This window comes from Myotis myotis, unplaced genomic scaffold (assembly GCF_014108235.1).
Source record: "Myotis myotis isolate mMyoMyo1 unplaced genomic scaffold, mMyoMyo1.p scaffold_m19_p_2, whole genome shotgun sequence".
Lineage (NCBI taxonomy): Eukaryota > Metazoa > Chordata > Mammalia > Chiroptera > Vespertilionidae > Myotis > Myotis myotis.
Genome location: NW_023416324.1, coordinates 17,305,921 through 17,323,894, shown reverse-complemented (window position 1 = coordinate 17,323,894; position 17,974 = coordinate 17,305,921). Strand labels below are relative to the sequence as shown.

The 17,974-nt window shown below is 48.5% G+C and overlaps 1 protein-coding gene across 4 annotated transcripts in view; it reads left to right on the top strand.

The window, feature by feature from the left end:
* Nucleotides 1-17,974, top strand: part of MECR (mitochondrial trans-2-enoyl-CoA reductase) — a 32,236-nt gene that overhangs the window by 2,693 nt on the left and 11,569 nt on the right. For 3 of the 4 annotated variants that reach the window (XM_036347181.1, XM_036347179.1, XM_036347182.1), the window contains exons 2-4: nucleotides 10,595-10,692; nucleotides 11,161-11,292; nucleotides 17,549-17,692. In XM_036347181.1, coding sequence (XP_036203074.1) covers nucleotides 10,595-10,692; nucleotides 11,161-11,292; nucleotides 17,549-17,692 — 374 coding nt within the window. Of the gene's footprint in view, nucleotides 1-10,269; nucleotides 10,289-10,594; nucleotides 10,693-11,160; nucleotides 11,293-17,548; nucleotides 17,693-17,974 lie in introns of those variants that run through there. The other variant, XM_036347183.1, reaches the window with a different exon arrangement.

Below are 17,974 nucleotides of genomic sequence, written 5' to 3'. Positions count from 1 at the left end.
GGTATGTGGGTCAGGTTACACCAGGTAGGGCCATGGAACTACTCAGAGTCCAAGCAGACTATTTCCCAAACCAGCGTGGTTTGTGATGTTTGCTCTGTGGACCAGAGCTCTGGGAGCAGCAGAGAGGGAATGAGGAACAGTCTGCTCAGGTCTGAGGCGTGGTGAGGCCTCCAGGGAGCTCCTGTTCTCATTTCAACATTCTGAATGCCCTTCTCTTCATTCCTGGAGGCTCCCAAACTAAGCTCTTCCCTCCTCTACTAAGTCTTTCCCTGATATTTTATAGTTTCTTTTCCCCCAAAAAATAGACTCCCCTATATCGTTGGGCCTTTTTCATTTAAAGAATTGAACAGCTGATCTAAATGAAGTAAGAATGTGCAAGAGAGCCCAGCAAAGTGGCTCAATTGGTTGGAGTGTCGTCCCATACACCAAAAAGGTTGCGGGTTCGATTCCAGGTCAGGGCACATACCTAGTTTGCGGGTTTGATCCCAGGTTGGGGTACATATAGGAGACAACCAATTGATGTTTCTCTCTGCCCTCTTTCTTTCCCTCCCTCCCTCTCTCTAACACCAATTAAAAAAATATGTCCTCAGGTGAGGATTTTTTAAAAGGTGCAGGAGAAAATTACAACATGGGGGAGTGGCAAACATTCTAGACACTTCAGAGGTCCCTAGGCTATTACCCCTTGTGCAAGGTTCCAGATTCTGCTGCAGAATTTTAGTAATTAGTTTGCGTGTGCTGTGAGATGATAAAGGTTGACAATTGCTGCTCTATCAAATAGTTCCCACATACTCCAATGTCCTTTCCTTTTGTTCCTGAAAGTCCCCTTTCAGAATTTTGCATTCTCTGGGTCTTACAGTAAAAGCTGCTCTCATTCATTCTATACCTACTATGTGGCAGGCATTGGGCTAAGTTCTCCAGATATATTATGGAATTTTAAACTCAATTGGGGTTGGTCATTGTTATCCCCATTTTACAGACAAGATAACTGAAGCTCAAGAAACTGGAAAGACACTCTTCTAAGATCATACAACTAGGATGTGGCTTTATTAATAGTCCTCGATATAGACATAGACCTGAAGAAACAATGACAATCATCCCAAGTGTTTTTTGAGAATGAGATGGCAGATAACATTGGGAACCAGATAGGTCAGAAGAGAATAATGAGATTATAGGTCATTCAGGTGACCCCAAGTCCCTACTCTTCATAAGAAGGGCAGCCCCACCCTGGGGAAGACAGTAAGAATGTCCTGTCTCCTCCATTTTCCAGATCCTGGTCATCACAGCTTTCTCACCTGCCTGCTGCTGGCACACGATGAGGCAAAGCTGTGACATCCTTGGCCAGATACCCACTCTGTTAACCAGATGGAATTTGGGGGAGCAGGTGGTGGGCTGTGTAGATAGTGAGTTCTCCCTGTTGGGCACTGTTTGTTCTCGGGGGTCTCTTCTTTTTGCAGTTGATGTTAGTGTTGAAAACCCAAACTCTGTGCTGGTGACTTGGTTTTTTAAAACAGAATTATAGTACTTTGAAAAAATTTAGCATTTTGGTTTGGCACTCTGTTGAAAACTGGGATTTTGTTTCTTTTGTCTTGTCTCCTGGAGCTCTTTATTGTGGTCATGAATGAAGGTGGGGGGACAGAAGTCATTAAGTTATTTATTCTTTAAAAAAATAACTTCAGTAAGTGCTGGGCACTGAGAATGCCCAGACGAATAATCTGTGGTCTTTGTCCTCAGGGAACTCACATTCTAGTCCAGGAGGGAAAGTGTAGAAATGTTCCAAGCAGAAGATCCCGCGTGTGGTGTGTCTGATCAGCAGATGTCTAGGAAGTGCCCACCTGTAATCCTTTGAGGGAGGTACCTGCTGAACCAGGCTCCGAGGGCACTAGCCTGAGCTCACGGGATTCTAACTCAAGCAGCTTCCACTCGAACACTGCCTTCCCTCTGGACTCCACACTAGGCTGTGGGGATTAGGGCCAAGCCCTTTTACCCCATTTCCTCATTCTTGCCTCTGAGGGTGAAACTTGGCAGGCACATCCCTGAGGAGCTGCACAAAGGAGGGTTTTCACCCGTGTCCAGAGTGTCTGGGAGAAGAGCTGCCACCCAGTGCAACTCCATGTTGCTATGATTGCCTGGCCCTCTCCTAGCAGCTCCTGTCAGTCTCTCATACAGTTCCAGGCCTTTCCCACCCTGGATGGTGTTGGGGGGGGGGGGGGTCCTCATTTTAAAGAAGGAAAAGCAAAGATGACACCAGGTTAGTCTGTGGCTCAGGATGTCACTGGGGCCTGGCGGGGTTCTAGTCCCAACTGTGCCACTCATTACAGTGAGGAAATCACTCCAGTCTCCTTTTTATTCTCAGTTACTCTGTGATAAAGGGGTCAACTAAGGTCAGCAATGGTAAATCCAAGCATTCATGCTGTCCCTGACTATTATATGCTGTCTTCTATGCTGATGACAAACCTTCACAGCTTCCACTTCTGTATACCTCAAAACCTGCACACCTCTCTACCCCATCCTCCCCCAACGACACTTTCTCCTGCCAAGACGAGATGAGACCTCAGCATTCTTTTCAACACAGTTCTGCAGCCATGGGGATTGTTATGAGGCATGAGTCCTCTTTGATCCAACAGTTGTCCAGCTCCAACACGTCTATGAAACGGAAGCAAGCGTGGGACTGCCCGCTTGCCAGTGGTTGCTCTAGCAACCTGCAGGGAGCAGTGCTGGTAGAAATCTGGGGTCCTGGACACAAGATTTCATCAATGCTCCCTTTGCCCTTGGTTAGGTACATGATCAGCAGCCCCCCAGGCGGGGCCTGCACGGTACCTGTCAGAGACGAAAGGAGCTGCCAGCAGCGACTCGGCCTCCTGCTGTGGTTCAGTCTTGCTCTCTGGAGCCACAAGGAGAGTTAGGCCTCAGCAAACTAAGCAACAGAGACTGCAGCTCCCTTCAAGCAAGTGTCCTGATGTCAGCAGACGTAGAATATTATGGGGCTTGCAAGCTTTGTGATCATCTTAATTAAGGGAGAGTAGGGGATTGAGAAAGAAGGGAGAAATTTCCTTTGCCAGCCCTGGGTAGAAACTTCCAGAAGTTGCCCTCAGGCTCTGATTCCCTTCCGTTCAAAATGATTGTGCAGAAAGTCCTGGATGGCAGGAGGGCAAGATTACTTTGAGTCAGGGAAGCCAGCAGAGGCGCAGAGGGGCAAGCAGGTACCGCTGGCACGTCAGGAAACAGAACAAGGAGCTCTGCCCAGGAACAGCAGTCCGTGAGGGCCGCCGTTAGAGCCCCCCAATCCAGGCCACCGCCATCCCCTGCTGGGGGTGAGCTGAAAAACTTCATTCCTCCCTGATTTCCCAATTGTGTTCTACTTATTAATTATTAATCAAATCTCAGAACAATGTACCCAGCACTCCAGGCATTTGACCAAGTCACAGAAGAAGGCTTGTTTGTGGCCGTGGAAGCTGCAGACAGACTGGGGAGAGCCACATGAGGTGTCGGTTACCCACACCCAGCGTGGCCTGGTGACGGGACACACATTCTTGGCTCTGTGTAATGAACAGATGAGAAAGTCTCAGTGTTCTATGGCTGTCTCCCTCCCTGTTCTTTCTGCTCAAAATCGTATTGACCAGTTTAAGGTGACTGCGTGGAAGATGCAAGATAGTACAAATGGTTGCTAATTAAATGCAGAAGGCGGGAAAGATATTCTAGCGGCGCTGGCTAGTGCTCGCCTTACACAGCAAATATAACAGGCAGTCCCCAGAGCGCTGGCCTCTTTTCCCCCTCTCAAAAGGCTCTTTCTTCTGCCTGCTTTTGTCTCCCCTGTAGTTCAGATGGCATCACAGGTGTACAGCCTCGGCCTCAAAGGAGCCATTGTGACCTTATCCGGTCTGGGATCTGCTGAGTGGAGACAGGGACATCCCGCTGAGTTGCATGGCGCCATTACACTCACAGGGGAAGACCCTGACCGTCCAAGGGAAGTGACTTGAGATGTAGCCAGGCTGTGTTTGGGTGCCTCGTTTGCTCTCCGCAACACAGCCACCAGTTCCTTTGGGGAGTTAAAAAAAAAAAAAAAAAGAAGAAGAAGAAATTACTATCATTATACCATCGGTCCAACTCCTGGAATTCAGACTCGCCCCGTTTTCCTTCCTGTCTCTGCAGAATGGTATCCTTGACGACCTGTTAGAACTCTGCAGGAACAGCGGTGTCTGGTATTGATGGCATTCCATGGGGCAGGCTGGGGCTGGCCTCCCTGGTGAGAGGCAGCTGGACCAACACACCTTCCCCCAGGCGGGCAGCCTGTGTCGGGCCTGCCTGCCGCCCTCACCCACCTGTGTTTGCAGTTTCAACTTCCCATCTCCAAGGACCTAGGTCCTCATCCCCTCACACTCCCCTTCCCCCCACGTCTGTGAACTTCACCCGGCAGAGCAGCTAGGCTGCCCAGAAGACAAAGAAGAGAACAGGGAGCGAGTGGCGGCCCAGTACAGCACTTCCCAAGCTGCCGTCTGGAGGCAGGCAGCTATTCGCTGTGCTGTGGAAATAGTGTTCCCAGCAGAGTTAACTGGAGCTCTGATTGTTCAAAGCTACATGGGTTTCTTTACTGGAGGGCTTCTCAGAGCCTGTATGACTCTAATGTGCAGTCTGAAAGGGCTTTCGGAGGCAGCGTTTCCCAAACATATTGGACCCCAGGGAATACCTAATAATATCTCTCGGGACAAGAATTCCACAAACACAGCGGAGGGATGCCGGCTCAGTGTTCAACAGGCTGAGCTTTGGAATCCAGCTTCAGATCAAGTCTAACCGTTTAACCTTGGGCAAGTTACTTCTCTGTTTCCTCTATGTAAATTAGTTTGATAACATCCTCCAGATAGGTGTTTTGAGGACTAGACAGCATTGGGTACGTAAAATGTTAAGCACAATGCCTGGAGCCCAGTAAACTATCAACATTAGTTGTCATTTAATTGTCCAGCCATCACCCAAAATATGTTTACCTACTACCCTAGACCCGTGGTCAGCAAACTGTGGTTCGAGAGCCACATGCGGCTCTTTGGCCCCTTGAGTGTGGCTCTTCCTAAACCTTAGGAGTACCCTAATTAAGTTAATAACAATGTACCTACCTATATAGTTTAAGTTTAAAAAATTTGGCTCTCAAAAGAAATTTCAATCGTTGTACTGTTGATATTTGGCTCTGTTGACTAATGAATTTGCCGACCACTGCCCTAGACTCTACGTATAAGCACAGCTGACTCCGCTCTGCGTCTAGCCCAGGCACGCTCTGCTCCGTACCAGCCTGCCTCAAGCTTCCTCCCCATCCCAAACCACTCTTCCTTCCTCCCTCTGCCACCATCCAGTTACCCAAGCCAAAAGCCCAGAGCTATCAAAGACTTCCCACAACTCCTATGTGGAGTTGGACCCCAAGTGACATCAGTGCCACTTATTTAAGAGATTCTAGGTCAGCCGTGGGCAAACTACGGCCCGCGGGCCGGATCCGGCCCATTTGAAATGAATAAAACTAAAAAAAAAAAAAAAAAGACCGTACCCTTTTATGTAATGATGTTTACTTTGAATTTATATTAGTTCACACAAACACTCCATCCATGCTTTTGTTCCGGCCCTCCGGTCCAGTTTAAGAACCCATTGTGGCCCTCGAGTCAAAAAGTTTGCCCACCCCTGTTCTAGGTGGTCCGGTCCTGCCCATTCCTGGGGCTCCAGTCCAGGCTGCACCTGTAGCCTGGCCTCCTGTCAGGTCGGATTCTTTGCCATTCTCTCTGGCAGGAGAGCTTCCTTCCTCTCGGTTCACCCAGTAAACTCCTGTTTATCCTTCAAGCTGCAGCGAAGGTATGGCTTCTTCCAAAGCCCCTTTGCTCACCTGTGTTTTCTTCCCCAGACGGTTAAACACTTGGTCAGCTCCAGCACAGCCTGCCTCTGAGGCAGCACTTCTCCCAGGTGTGAGCCCCCACCGTCAAGCTCCGGGGCAAATGTTACTTTTTCATATTTAAACCCCTTGGTGCCACATCTGACACTTAGTAGGACTGTCAGGACATATCTGTTGAATTAAATTTACTTGAGTTTTCCAAAAAATTTGTCTTCCTTTCAGTGATTCAGTGATTCTTTCCAGAGGTTTAGCCAGCTAATTGTGCGAAAGGCTTCCTTGGACTGATAGCAGTTGCCCTTCAGCATCTCCTGTGTGTCAGGTACTCCAGTAAATGCTTTATGTACATTAACTCACTTAACCCTGTGAGGGAGGTTCTAGTGTTCGCCCCATTTCACAGACAGGTATTTTGAGGTTGATGTAGCTGGTAACTGACCAAGGCAGGATTCAAACCGGGACTGTGTATTTCAATCCAAATTCAGGCTCTATCCTTCGTCTATGAACTGAGATCTACCTGTATTCTCATCTTGACCGTGGTCATCTAGACTTTTCAGAAGTACAATTTTATTGCCAATGCAAGCTGAACTTCCCAGTGAGGAAAACAGTCGAGGGTTTTTGCTTAGACCGGACTCTTGAGGATCATCTCCATTGTTTATCTGTACCCATCCTTTAGGTGTGTTGTCCTAAACGGCCCAAAACCAGGAAGAGAAATACAAGCCTCAATAGCTACGCCCCTGTGGTTTGAGTCTCTCCCTTAAATGACTGGCACTTCTATGCCACATTTTCTCTCTAGAGGAGAAACTTGGATCATTTCTTTAGGAAGCGTTGAGCACTGTTTTGGTCGCAGGCACTGTGCTAAGACTGAAAGTTCTTGGCCCTTCGTGAGCTCACAATCTAACAGGGAGACAACATGCATACACATTCTGACTGTAAAACTAGGTCAGTAAAAAGGGCACTGAACTGAGTCTGGAAGACCTGGATCCAATTCTGAGTTCATATCTGCAACTGCAAAATCCAAAAAGCTCTGAAAACTGACCCTTGTGTTTTTTTTTAATGTTTTTGTTTTTGCATAACTCCTTTGGAGGCAAAACCTGATCTCTCACATGAAGTTTTATATGGTCATTATTCATTCCACTTAGTGTGATGATTCATACGTTTTGCTGGAAAACAGTGTGTCTGATCATAGAATGCTGCCCCAGCCCCCACGTGGGGTATAGATAATACATGGTTCAGAACCCTGAAGTACATGCATCTCACCCCAGGAGTTTTGGGAAAGGAATGTGAAGTTATACCTTATGATCAATTGAAAAAAATCTGTGAAAAGACTTCATAAACTAAAAAGCCGTGAACTCGGGTAAGATAGTCTCATGGTATGATCACTGTGATTGGGAGCATGCAAGATAGAGCACGTGACTTTTTCCAGGGCCAAGAAGAGTGAAAAAAGATGTCTTAGGGGAAGTAAAATTTGAATTGGGTTTAAAGGGTGAATGGAATTTTTCACTTCATAGAAAAACTGTGGAAAAGAAATTCTGGGCTGAGGCAAGAACATATAGAAAATGCAGGAAAAACGTGTCCTTAAGTAACTTGAGTGCATGGACTTTTCAGCTTACAGAAAAATGGATTATCTGTGAAAATGCAAGAGAAGCAGTACAGATTACACCGAGGGGCCCCTAGTCCCCAGTCCATGTGCTCTGGGCAGGGTTTTTCTTTGCAATGCAGGCTTACACGTGCGTTCACAGAGAAACACCATGGCCTGGCAAATGCCTCCCTGCTTAGCCAGCTGGGAAGCTGCTGACTTCTCCGCCTTGCCAGGCCCATTCAGCAAGGATCGAGTCCGCACACTGCTCCTGGCTGGTGCTCGCCTGGCTGCCCTCTGCTCGGTCGGGGGAAGCCACTAACCATCTGGCTTCTCTAGCATCAGACTGCCAGGTTCACATCAGATCAGCCATTCACTACTTTTGGTGGCCTTGAGCAAGTCATTTACCTCTTTTGTGCCTTTGTTCCTCAGGCATAAAATCAGAATAATAGTAGAAAGCTGGCATGGAAAGCACTTAGAAGAGTGACTCACTGGTAAGCACTCAAAACAGTAGTTATTACTGTTATTACTGTTACAAGGATCCCCCCTCCTCCAGCTGTATAAATGAGTGCATTCCTTAATATTTACCTAAAAAGGAGGGGAAATCCCTTTCTTAATTCTCTCTGCCCTAGTCATCAACTTCTTCCTAGTTAACCACTTTCTGTAGAGACTATTTCTGTTTTGGTTTTTTATAGCTAGCTGTTTCTCAATCATGGTGAGAAATGGCCCCCCTTAATTTGGTCATAATCTGGCCCTAGCCAGTTTGGCTCAATGGATAGAGCATCAGCCTGCAGACCGAAGGGTCCCAGGTTTGATTCCGGTCAAGGGCTTTTACCTCAGTTGCAGGCTCCTCCCTGGCCCAGGCCCTTGTCAGGGCTCATGCAGGAAGCGACCAATTGATATGTGTTTCTCTCACATCAATATTTCCCTCTGTTTTTCCCTCTCTCTTTCTCCCTCTCTAAAAATCAATGGAAAAATATCCTCCGGTGAGAATTAAAAAAAAAAATTGGTCATAATCTGGTACGGGGATTTCCAGATTGGGGTCCCTAGATCTCCAGGGGTCCTGTGGGCAGTCATGTGGATTCCCACACTAATTTCAGCATACCGATACAGAGGAAGGTAAATAAGAGTGCTGACTTTGAAGAGAAGCCTTGCTACGAACCAGTTATCTTACCCTGTGTCAATTCCATAATCGCTGGCAGCCTCCATTTCCTACTTTGATAGAATAGAAATATTGATCTGGCTGGGTGGTCCGGTTGGTTGGAATGTCGTCCGGTACACCAAAAGGTTGCAGGTTCGATTACTGGTCAGGGCACATACCTAGGTTGCAGGTTTAAACCCCAGTCGGGGTGCGTACAGGAGGCAACTGATATTTCTCCCTCACATCGATGTTTCTCTCTCTTCTCTTTCTCTCTCTCTCTCTCTCTCTCTTCCTCTCTTCTCTTTCCCTTTTTCTCTCTCTTTTTCCCTTCCTCTCTCTAAAATCAATAAAACATATCCTCGGGTGAGGGTAAAAAAAGTATCTATATATAAAAAATGGAAGTATTAATACTTTCCTCACAGGAGTGTTACATCTTACATCAGGTCATGTATTTGAAACCTTCAGCACAGGACATTGTGTAATAAATACCTGCCACCATTAATTTACTGTTAGTATAAGACATTTCTTAGAAATCACACTTTACCCCAAGATGGAGCCTCAGATATAATTAAGAGGTCAGATTTCACAGGAAGTGGATGGAGTTACATCAGTTTAGTGTGGCGGCATTGTTGCCCAGTGCTAAGAGTCCCTGGTTGGCAGTTCTGTGTGCCTTTATTAAGTAAAAATGAAGAGAAATATTGTCCAACAAGTACATTTGGGCAGAGAAAGCATTGCAGACATGAAGTCGGGGGCGTGTGGAGAAGGACAAGGAGTCCAGTGGTAAAAGTCACAAGGACCCACCAGTTCAGTGCACTGATCAATGCTTGCTAGTTGTAAGGTCTCCTTTCTAAAAAAACAAAAATAACACATGGACATTGTCTCAGGCCTTCCTCAAAAGCCCGTTGGCGTTTTACCCATGAACCAAAGTCCCAGAGGTGTCTAGGGCCCACTGAGACCAAAGGAGGTAGTTATCACACAGACTTGAAGTGGGGGATGCTATTGGAAGTGATGGCGTGCAAACCACCAGCACCTGCCCCCGCTTTTACCAATGGAGACACAGAGGCCTCAAGCAGGAAGGAGACTTGCTGGGGTGGCAGCTGTGCATGGCAGGGCGTCACACCCAGGATGCTCAGCTCTGTCCAGCATCCTTTCCAACAGGCCAGGATCCTCATCCAGAAGAAGCACCGCTCCAGGGGGTGAGCCATAGCCACCCAGGGAGTCCTTTCTGACCTACACAGGCCACCTCTCTACTTCCCCCACCCTCCCCTCTCCCTGTGTGTTTTATGGGGGAAAAGAAAGTGGAGAACGAAGGACCAGCCCAGGGTGTCCCAGGTGTGCCCGTCCCTAGGAACTAGTTGGAGTGCCCCCATCTGGAGATTCTGGTTCAGCGGGTCAGAGTGGGGCCTGAGAACCTGTATCAGTAAGCACACACATCAATAAGCAGGTTTGGGGGAACACAAGGCTAATCGGGCCAGGGGGATTTTTAACTCTTTTCTGTCCTAGAGAGGACAGTGAGGGTGAGAGGTCACTAGGGATTTCCCCCTTGCAGGCCTGACAGGCTTAACCTGCATCCTGTGCTAATTCCTTACAGCTCCCTTCTCTTTTCTGACGAAACCGGAATTCCTGGGCACACAATGGCAGCTCAAAAAGTGTTGCTGACTGACCTACTCTGGGGAGATGATTTGAGCAAAAGATGCCCCATCTAGCCTTGGTAGGTTTCTCAGTGGTTAGAGCATCGGCCTGCCCACCAAAGGGTCTCAGATTCAATTCCTGGTCAAGGGCACAAACCTAGGTTGCAGGTTCCATCCCCGGCCCCAATCGGGTCGTGTGCAGGAGGAAACCAATCGATGTTTCTCTCTCCCCGCCCTCCTCCTTCGCTTCCATACTGTCTGAAAATCAATGGGAAAAAATATCCTTGGGTGAGGATTTAATTAGTTAATTGATTAATTAAAAATTAAAAAAATATGCCCGGTCTAGCCTGAGTGGCATTAACATCTCTCTTTGGCTTTGTGCTTAGACTGAAGAACCTGGAGCTAGCTGCCGTGGGCGGATCAGACGTCCATGTGAAGATGCTGGCGGCCCCTATCAATCCATCTGACATAAATATGATCCAAGGTAACCTTGGTTTCTGTGGCTTATGTTAATTGGCTGGGGTTTTTTTTTTCTTTTGCTTAGCCACCACCTCATTTTCATTCCTCCTCAGGTGTGGGTGTGAAATTCCTGTGATTAGCAGCAGCTGTTCTCCAGATGTGCCTTCTGCAGACTGTGGAGCCCCCCTGGCCTCCCCTCCCTGGGTGTGAGGCTTTTCAAGCGTTAGGGAGGTTGCAGTAGGAGTAAAGCAACCACAGTGATGTGCCTGTAAAATGCTGGGCTCATTGCACACATTATCTTAGCCAGCCTTCCATCTAGTCAGTCTTCCTATAACCACGAAAGCAAAGGAGCATTGTCCCCTTTACAGGTGTAGGAGCTAAGGCCCAGAGCTGGTCAGAGGCAGAACCCAGCTTGGGCTTAGGTCTCACTCCAAAGGCCACGGTCTCACCGCCTGCACCTTGTTGGATGACCCTCTGTGCTCTTGTCCCTTAGGTAATTATGGCCTCCTTCCCCAGCTGCCTGCTGTCGGAGGGAACGAAGGTGTCGGACAGGTGGTAGCAGTGGGCAGCAACGTGACTGGAGTGAAGCCAGGAGACTGGGTGATTCCAGCAACTGCTGGTTTGGGTGAGTTTCTCCAGGTCTCAGCAGCCTTTCGTTGTTCCAGATCCTATTTTACCCACACTGTAGAGATTTGCTCATCGGCTCAGCAGAACTAAGTGATGCAGGGCTTATTATTAAGTCCTTATACCTACCCTCCCTCCAGGGGGGTGGGATCGCTCGAATAAGGAGAGCAGGAGGTGATGTGCCTGCTCTCCCATCTCCGTGGGCCGGTGCTGATTGGAGCTGTGATTGTCTGGATCCCTACACCCCTAAATCCCGGCAGTAAGGTACAGTGAGGGAAGCAAGACAGCATCTGCCCTCCAGGAGGTTAAGGACTGATTGAAGAAATCTTCAAACCAATAAGCTCAGTAAAGGGAGTGCTACCGGCTCCCAGGAAGCAGAAGGCTCTTCTGGCTGCTCTGTGCGCCTGCGTGTGGGAGAGAGAAGTCGTGGGGCGGGGCCAGGGCTTCCTGGAGGAGGAGCATTGGAACTGGCCTTGGGTGGATGGATGTTGTTACATAGAAATGAGCCAAAACGGTTGCATGTGGAGGAAACAAACGAGCAAAAGCACAAAGCCGAGTTTGGGAAGTGGTGGGCAATCCCGTGTGGCCGCCGCAGAGGATGTGCACCTGGGAGAGGGGAGCAGAAGTGAGACAGAGGGTCACGAGGTAGTGGGGCCACATGAGGGAGGCCCTGAGAAAGCCACACTGAGAGTTGGGGTCTTCCTTTACACAGAGCAAGGAGTCATTGCTGAGCTAGTTAACACTTGATGGATTTTGAGGCACAAACATTATACAGATGGATCCTGACAGCAGCCACGGGAGGGAAGCAGGACAGACATCATCCATCCCACAGGACACATCCATCCCATGGGACACGTCCATCCCAGGAGGACCTGAAGCTTGAGAAGAAGCCCTTGCCCAGACTTAAACATCAAACCGAAGGAGAGCTCACCAGGCTCTCGTCACCTCTGTTAGGACTCAGTGGGTTATAACTTACAGAGTCAACTCAAACTTGCTTTACAGAGAAAAAGAAGTTAATCAGTGTGTGGAACTAGGAAGTACGAGAAATGGAAAGCATCAGGCAGAGCTGGACCCAGGGACCCCAATGATAACAGAGCTCTGACTTTTTCTGGTTCTCCTTAGTTCTCAGGTGGGATCTCCCCACACAGTGATATAGTAATAGCAACAAATATGTATTGACCACTCCCTTTCCAACAGGCACTTTACATATATTAAGTCATTATTCCCACATGAGGTAGGTACTGTGGCTCCCATTTTGCAGATGCGACAGTAGTAAATGTAAAGAATGAAGCAACTTGCCCAGGGCCATTTAGCCAGTAAGTTGTGGGGCTAAGATTCCAACCCACTCTGCCATAGCCCTTGCATAGATGGCCACCAGCTGCCTGAGGTTTACATCATCCTGAGAACAAACAGATTCACACGTCCTCCACAGTCCGTTCAGCACAACCATATCCATCCAACTCTGCCTGGGTCCCTGGCCGTCCATGAACCCATCCCAAGGTCATGGGGTGGGCCACTCCAATTGCTTAGTTCAGTGGTCGGCAAACTGCGGCTCGCGAGCCACATGTGGCTCTTTGGCCTCTTGAGTGTGGCCACAAAGTTTCAATCGCACTGTATGTGCGCGCCCGCACGTGGTATTTTGTGGAAGAGCCACACTCGAGGGGCCGCAGTTTGCTGACCACTGGCTTAGTGGAGTCTCTTGCCCACCTCTGTGGTACAGAGGTTAGGAAGGAGTAGTTCTAGAAAGAAAAAGGTATCTGGCAGGAAAAAAACAATGGTAACAGAAGTCTATTAGAAGCTGCTTGCTTCCCTGAGATCAGGAAAGCTGCCAAGAGTGCTGCACCCTCTTCAACAGCACCTGCCAGGGAAAGCCTGGCTGTGTGAGCAAACAGGGCTGCGAGGATTCACTGGATACTGACTGGTGCCCTGGGCCAGCCCCCGGCTGAGTGCAGGGCACACGTGGTGGGTCAGACAGTCTGCCGGCAAAGTAGTCTTGGCTGGGAACAGAAAAACAGCCCTTAATACAATGCAGTATGATAAGTGCTATAACCACAGGATGAACACAAAAGTAGGAGTCCCCTATCGCGAGCAGCTTTAGGAAAGGCTTCCCAGAGAAGTGCTGCTTGAACTGGGTCTGGAAGACTGAGTAGAAGTGCAGTCAGTGGGCTAGTGAGCAGGGGCGTCCCAGGCTGGGAGTACAGCACATGCAAAGGTCTGGCGATGGCGGAAGGCCAGGCACCAGCAAAACTACAGGTAGCTCAGTTTGGCTGGGTCAAGGGAGGGATGGTGGAGGAGCAAGATGAGGCTGGAGAGGTGGGCTGGAGCCCAGTCATGAAGGGCTCACATCCACGGTCAGAGGAGCCTGATGAAGAGTTAAGAAGAGCACTGGTTTGATCAGACTTGTGCAGTGCAGAGAGGGCTCAGGAAAGCCAGGGGCCCCGTGGAAGCAGGAAGCAGGTAAGGAGGGGGCTGAACATTCAGGCTGCAGATGGTGAGTGTCTAAAAAGACAGTTCCATGGGACTGGAGAAGACAGTGGATTTAAGAGCTTGGTAATTATGTTTGGAGAGAGGAACAAAGGACATCTGCCAGGTGTGTGGGTAATTTCATGGGTGGTGGTGGTGGTGGTGGTAGCCAGAACAGGGATTTCTCCCTGGGGAAAAGGCGTGTCTTTTAAACCAGGTGCCAGTCAGAGAGGATGAGGGTTTTATAATTATCAGGACTATAATTAGCTCAGTTTATTCAGTAAACATTTTATGAACATCTGTAGTGTGCTGGGCTCTAGCATACAGCAGTGAACAGACACGGTCTTCTAGTTAAGACTGCAGTTTACTAAGAGTGGCAATCAGTAGGCAGATAAGTGCTCAGCGGCCTGAATCTTGGTCATCTTTTCATGGTATTGAGCTGCTTAGCTGTTGCTGTGGCCATAGCCAGATTTTTCCCACATGCAACCCAACTAGTCCCCAGGGCAGCCGGGCCAGAGAATATGCGAACTGACTTTCTCACTGGAAACCCTGCTGGGGCAATACGGGGCAGCAGAAGGAGCCCTGGCCTGGGAATCAGATGCAGGTTCTCCTTCCACCTGTCCTGTATGATCTTAAGTCACAACTACTTTGAGCCTCAGTTTCCTCATCTCTAAAATGGAGCTAATAGCCGTTGCCTTGCATATCTCCGCTAACTCCTACGCAGCTCAACTGAGGCAATACATGCAGTGACCTTTGCAAACACTCAATTTCTCTATGCATTAGATCAGGGTTGGCAGACTTTTTCTTAAATGGCCAATTAGTAAATATTTTAGGCTTTGCAACCATCTACCTCTACTCAAGTCTGCCATTCTAAGTGGCCGTAAACAATACAAAAGAAGTGTGTCTGGCTGTGTTCCAATAAAGCTTTATTTACAAAAACAGGCAGTGAGCCAGATTGGCCCGTGGGCCATAGTTTGCCGACCTGCGTTAGATGGTGGAGATGGTTAAGGGTCCGTTGCACATGCGTGAGGAATAGCGATCCTCAGAGCAAGGGCATGGGACTTAGGACCAGTAAAGGGAACCACGGGGCGTTACACACCTTCTACACACTAGGCTCAGTGATAGTGTACAAATGCCATCACATTTCATCTCCACACTACAGCGTGAGTGCTATTCTCCGCATTTCATAGCTCAGGGAAAGTGACAATCAATTAGCAAAATCAATTGAGTGAGTGGCAAACAGAATTTTTTTTTTACTAAAATCCAAGAAAGTGAAGTGAGAAATTTAAGTCACACCACTAGTGGGTGGCAGAGCTGGGTTTTTAAACAGGTCTCTCCAACGCCAAAGCCGAAGGGTTTCTCCTTTAAATCCCTGACAGCCCCTGGGGCTGACCATGGGTGCTGTCCCCATCCCACCCAGGTCCTCTTGAGAAGAGGAGTAGGGACAGCCAGGCCCCAGAAATCCATGTCAAGGGCTGAATATCCATTGTCGTGCCATTACGGGGAATTAGAAGATCCCCTTGATTTCATGCGTTAAAGCCATACACGAAATGATTGGCACAGAGTACAGTGAGTGATGGCTAAGATGAAGGGGGTGATGCTTCTGAAGAGGACAGTGAAGATTTTAAAACCAGGCTGGGTGAAGCCCAGAGAATGCCAAGGCACCTCCTGGATCCCAGAGGAACCCTTCAGCTTTGTAGCCTCTTATTTTCCCAACCACAGATCTACGCTGGGATTGACACAGCCTCGAATAGTGTTGCTGCCTCCCATCCCCAGTTCCTGTTTCCTAAAGCCTCCCCTCCTGCAGCACAGTTAGTAATCGCCTAGGCTGCCCCCTACTCCCCGTACCTGGGACATGTGTTACCAGGATACTGTTTGAATCCCAGCAACCGGATGAGTGCACACAATCGAGAGCTTTGGAAGTGTGGGCCCAGCGCCCTGAGACAGCACAGCCCTCAGACGCTGAGCCCACAGGCGCCCAGTGGTTTCCCTAAGTCACCTTGCGAGTACTTGGCAGAGCCAGGGCTTGAATCGGCATCTGTCTGACTCCAAGGTCTGTCCTCGTCACCTCTGCTATACATGGGATCCTGCTGCAGTGGCGAGCACCCGTCACCCAATGCCCATCACCCCCTGTTGACTCACCTTCAACAGATAATTCGAATCCATCTACTTTCCTTCATCCCCACAGCCGAAGTCTTGGTCTAGGAACCATCGCCTCACATCTCAACCCCTGCAAAAGCCTCCTGATTGGGCCTCCGCATTTCCCTCTGTCCCTCGCCACCCCACTGTCTTTTCCTCACAGCAACACCGTGACCTTAAAGCATAAATCCGATGGCCTCAGAGTGCCCTTAAAGCTCATTAGAAACTTCCCATTCGCCAAAATAAAATCCGTTCTCCATGCCATGACCCTGAGAGCTATCTATGGTTTTCACACTGCAGGTTGTGACCCATTAGCAAAATCAATCGAGTGAGTGGCAAACAGAATTTTTTTTTAACTAAAATCAAGCAGAATAGAATAAAGAATAAGTCAGTAGGATAAATATTGTTCCATGAAAAATTTGGCTTTTGAGATAGATATACACACACACAGATATGGATGATAGATGGATAGATATTCATATATGTGTATGTACTGATTTACCACATAATTCCATGGTTCCTATGGGTCCAGATCATGAAATTCTATAAAACACTCCTTTAGCCCATGACACCTCAACCACATCTGAACCACTCTTCCCATCACTGTCCTCCAGTTCCACTCTTCTATCTGCCCTGCCTCAAAGTCTCTGCATATGCTTTCTCCTCTGCCTAGGATGTTCTTGAGTGGCTAACATCCCTATCCTTTAGCCCTTAGCCTGTCACTTCCTCAGAGAAGCGTCCCTGCCTGACTCCTATCTAAAGGGATCTCACTGCTGTAACTCTATATAATTTATAATTATTGTATTTGTTTGTTTGTTTCTCACTTGTTCTACTCCACTAGAAGGAAAGACGCTCCTTGGCGTAAGGAATGTGTCTGTGTTGTGCAAGTGTCTGGCTCCTAGAAGGTGTGGGGCAGGTATCTGTGGCTGGAAGGGAGCAAGTCACTCCCTCCGATTCCTGCCCTGCCGATGAGGAGGTTAAACGTTGTTCTCTCAAGGGTCTTCTCAGTACTGACATTTTACAGTTCTTTTGTGTGGAACTGGAATGTGGGCTGGGGGGTTCTGATTGGTCATTCTTTCCAGTTTACAGGATTTTTTCATTACCCTTAAATCATTTGATTTGAGCAACAGCTCTCGGAGGAGGCCTGTCAGGCTCTTCTTGCCAATGTCATTTATTTTTAGAGTAACCAAAGCTCAGGTGACTTAGGGATTTGCTCAGACTAGCAGACTGACAAAACCAGGTCCCAAACGTAGGCCTTTGACTTAGACCTTCATGCTTTTTCCCATAATCCCACCCCGAGTCAAGGTGCGCTAGGTGAGAAGAAGGAGGACCAAGGAGGAAAACGAGGGCTTCTTTTTCTCATCTTCCTGGTAGTGATGATGCTGTCTTACCCTCCGTGTCCAGTAGTTTGAGATCCTTAGTCACCTGCTGGGTGACGTTAGCTAAATCTAATGGTAACTAACGCGGGAATAACAAAATCTACACCTTAATTATCCTGAGGACTCAGAGACATTCAAAAGGACTTGGAGATTTCCTTTGTCCGCTAAGCATTCTTTGAAGTCCGCTGTCCTAGGTGCCCATTTACTGAGGAGGGTGAACTGGGGTTGAGTGTGGAGAGGGGTTCCTCACTGCCCTGACCTCATCTCTTGACTCAGGAACCTGGCGGACTGAGGCCGTGTTCAGCGAGGAAGCACTGATCGGAGTTCCAAGTGACATCCCTCTTCAGAGTGCGGCCACCCTGGGTGTCAATCCCTGCACGGCCTACAGGATGCTGAAGGACTTTGAGCAGCTGCAGCCAGGTGGGAACCTGAGGTCGGAGTGGCGGCCAGGATCTCCAGACTAGGACCCCAATCCTGACGCTGAGGCCACGGGAACTTCCAGGAGAGGAAGACGGGGCCCCTAACCTGGGTGAACATGTTGTTGTTGCTTTTGCTTAGAAAGATGTTAGCTTGGTTCCTAGAAAAGAAGCTGAAACCTCATGAGGAATACTATATTCTGGAAAACTGCTGAAGGATCACATTCCCAGAGCTTGGGATGGAATCTGTCATTCAGCGAAAACATATTGGGCTGTGCTAAGCTCT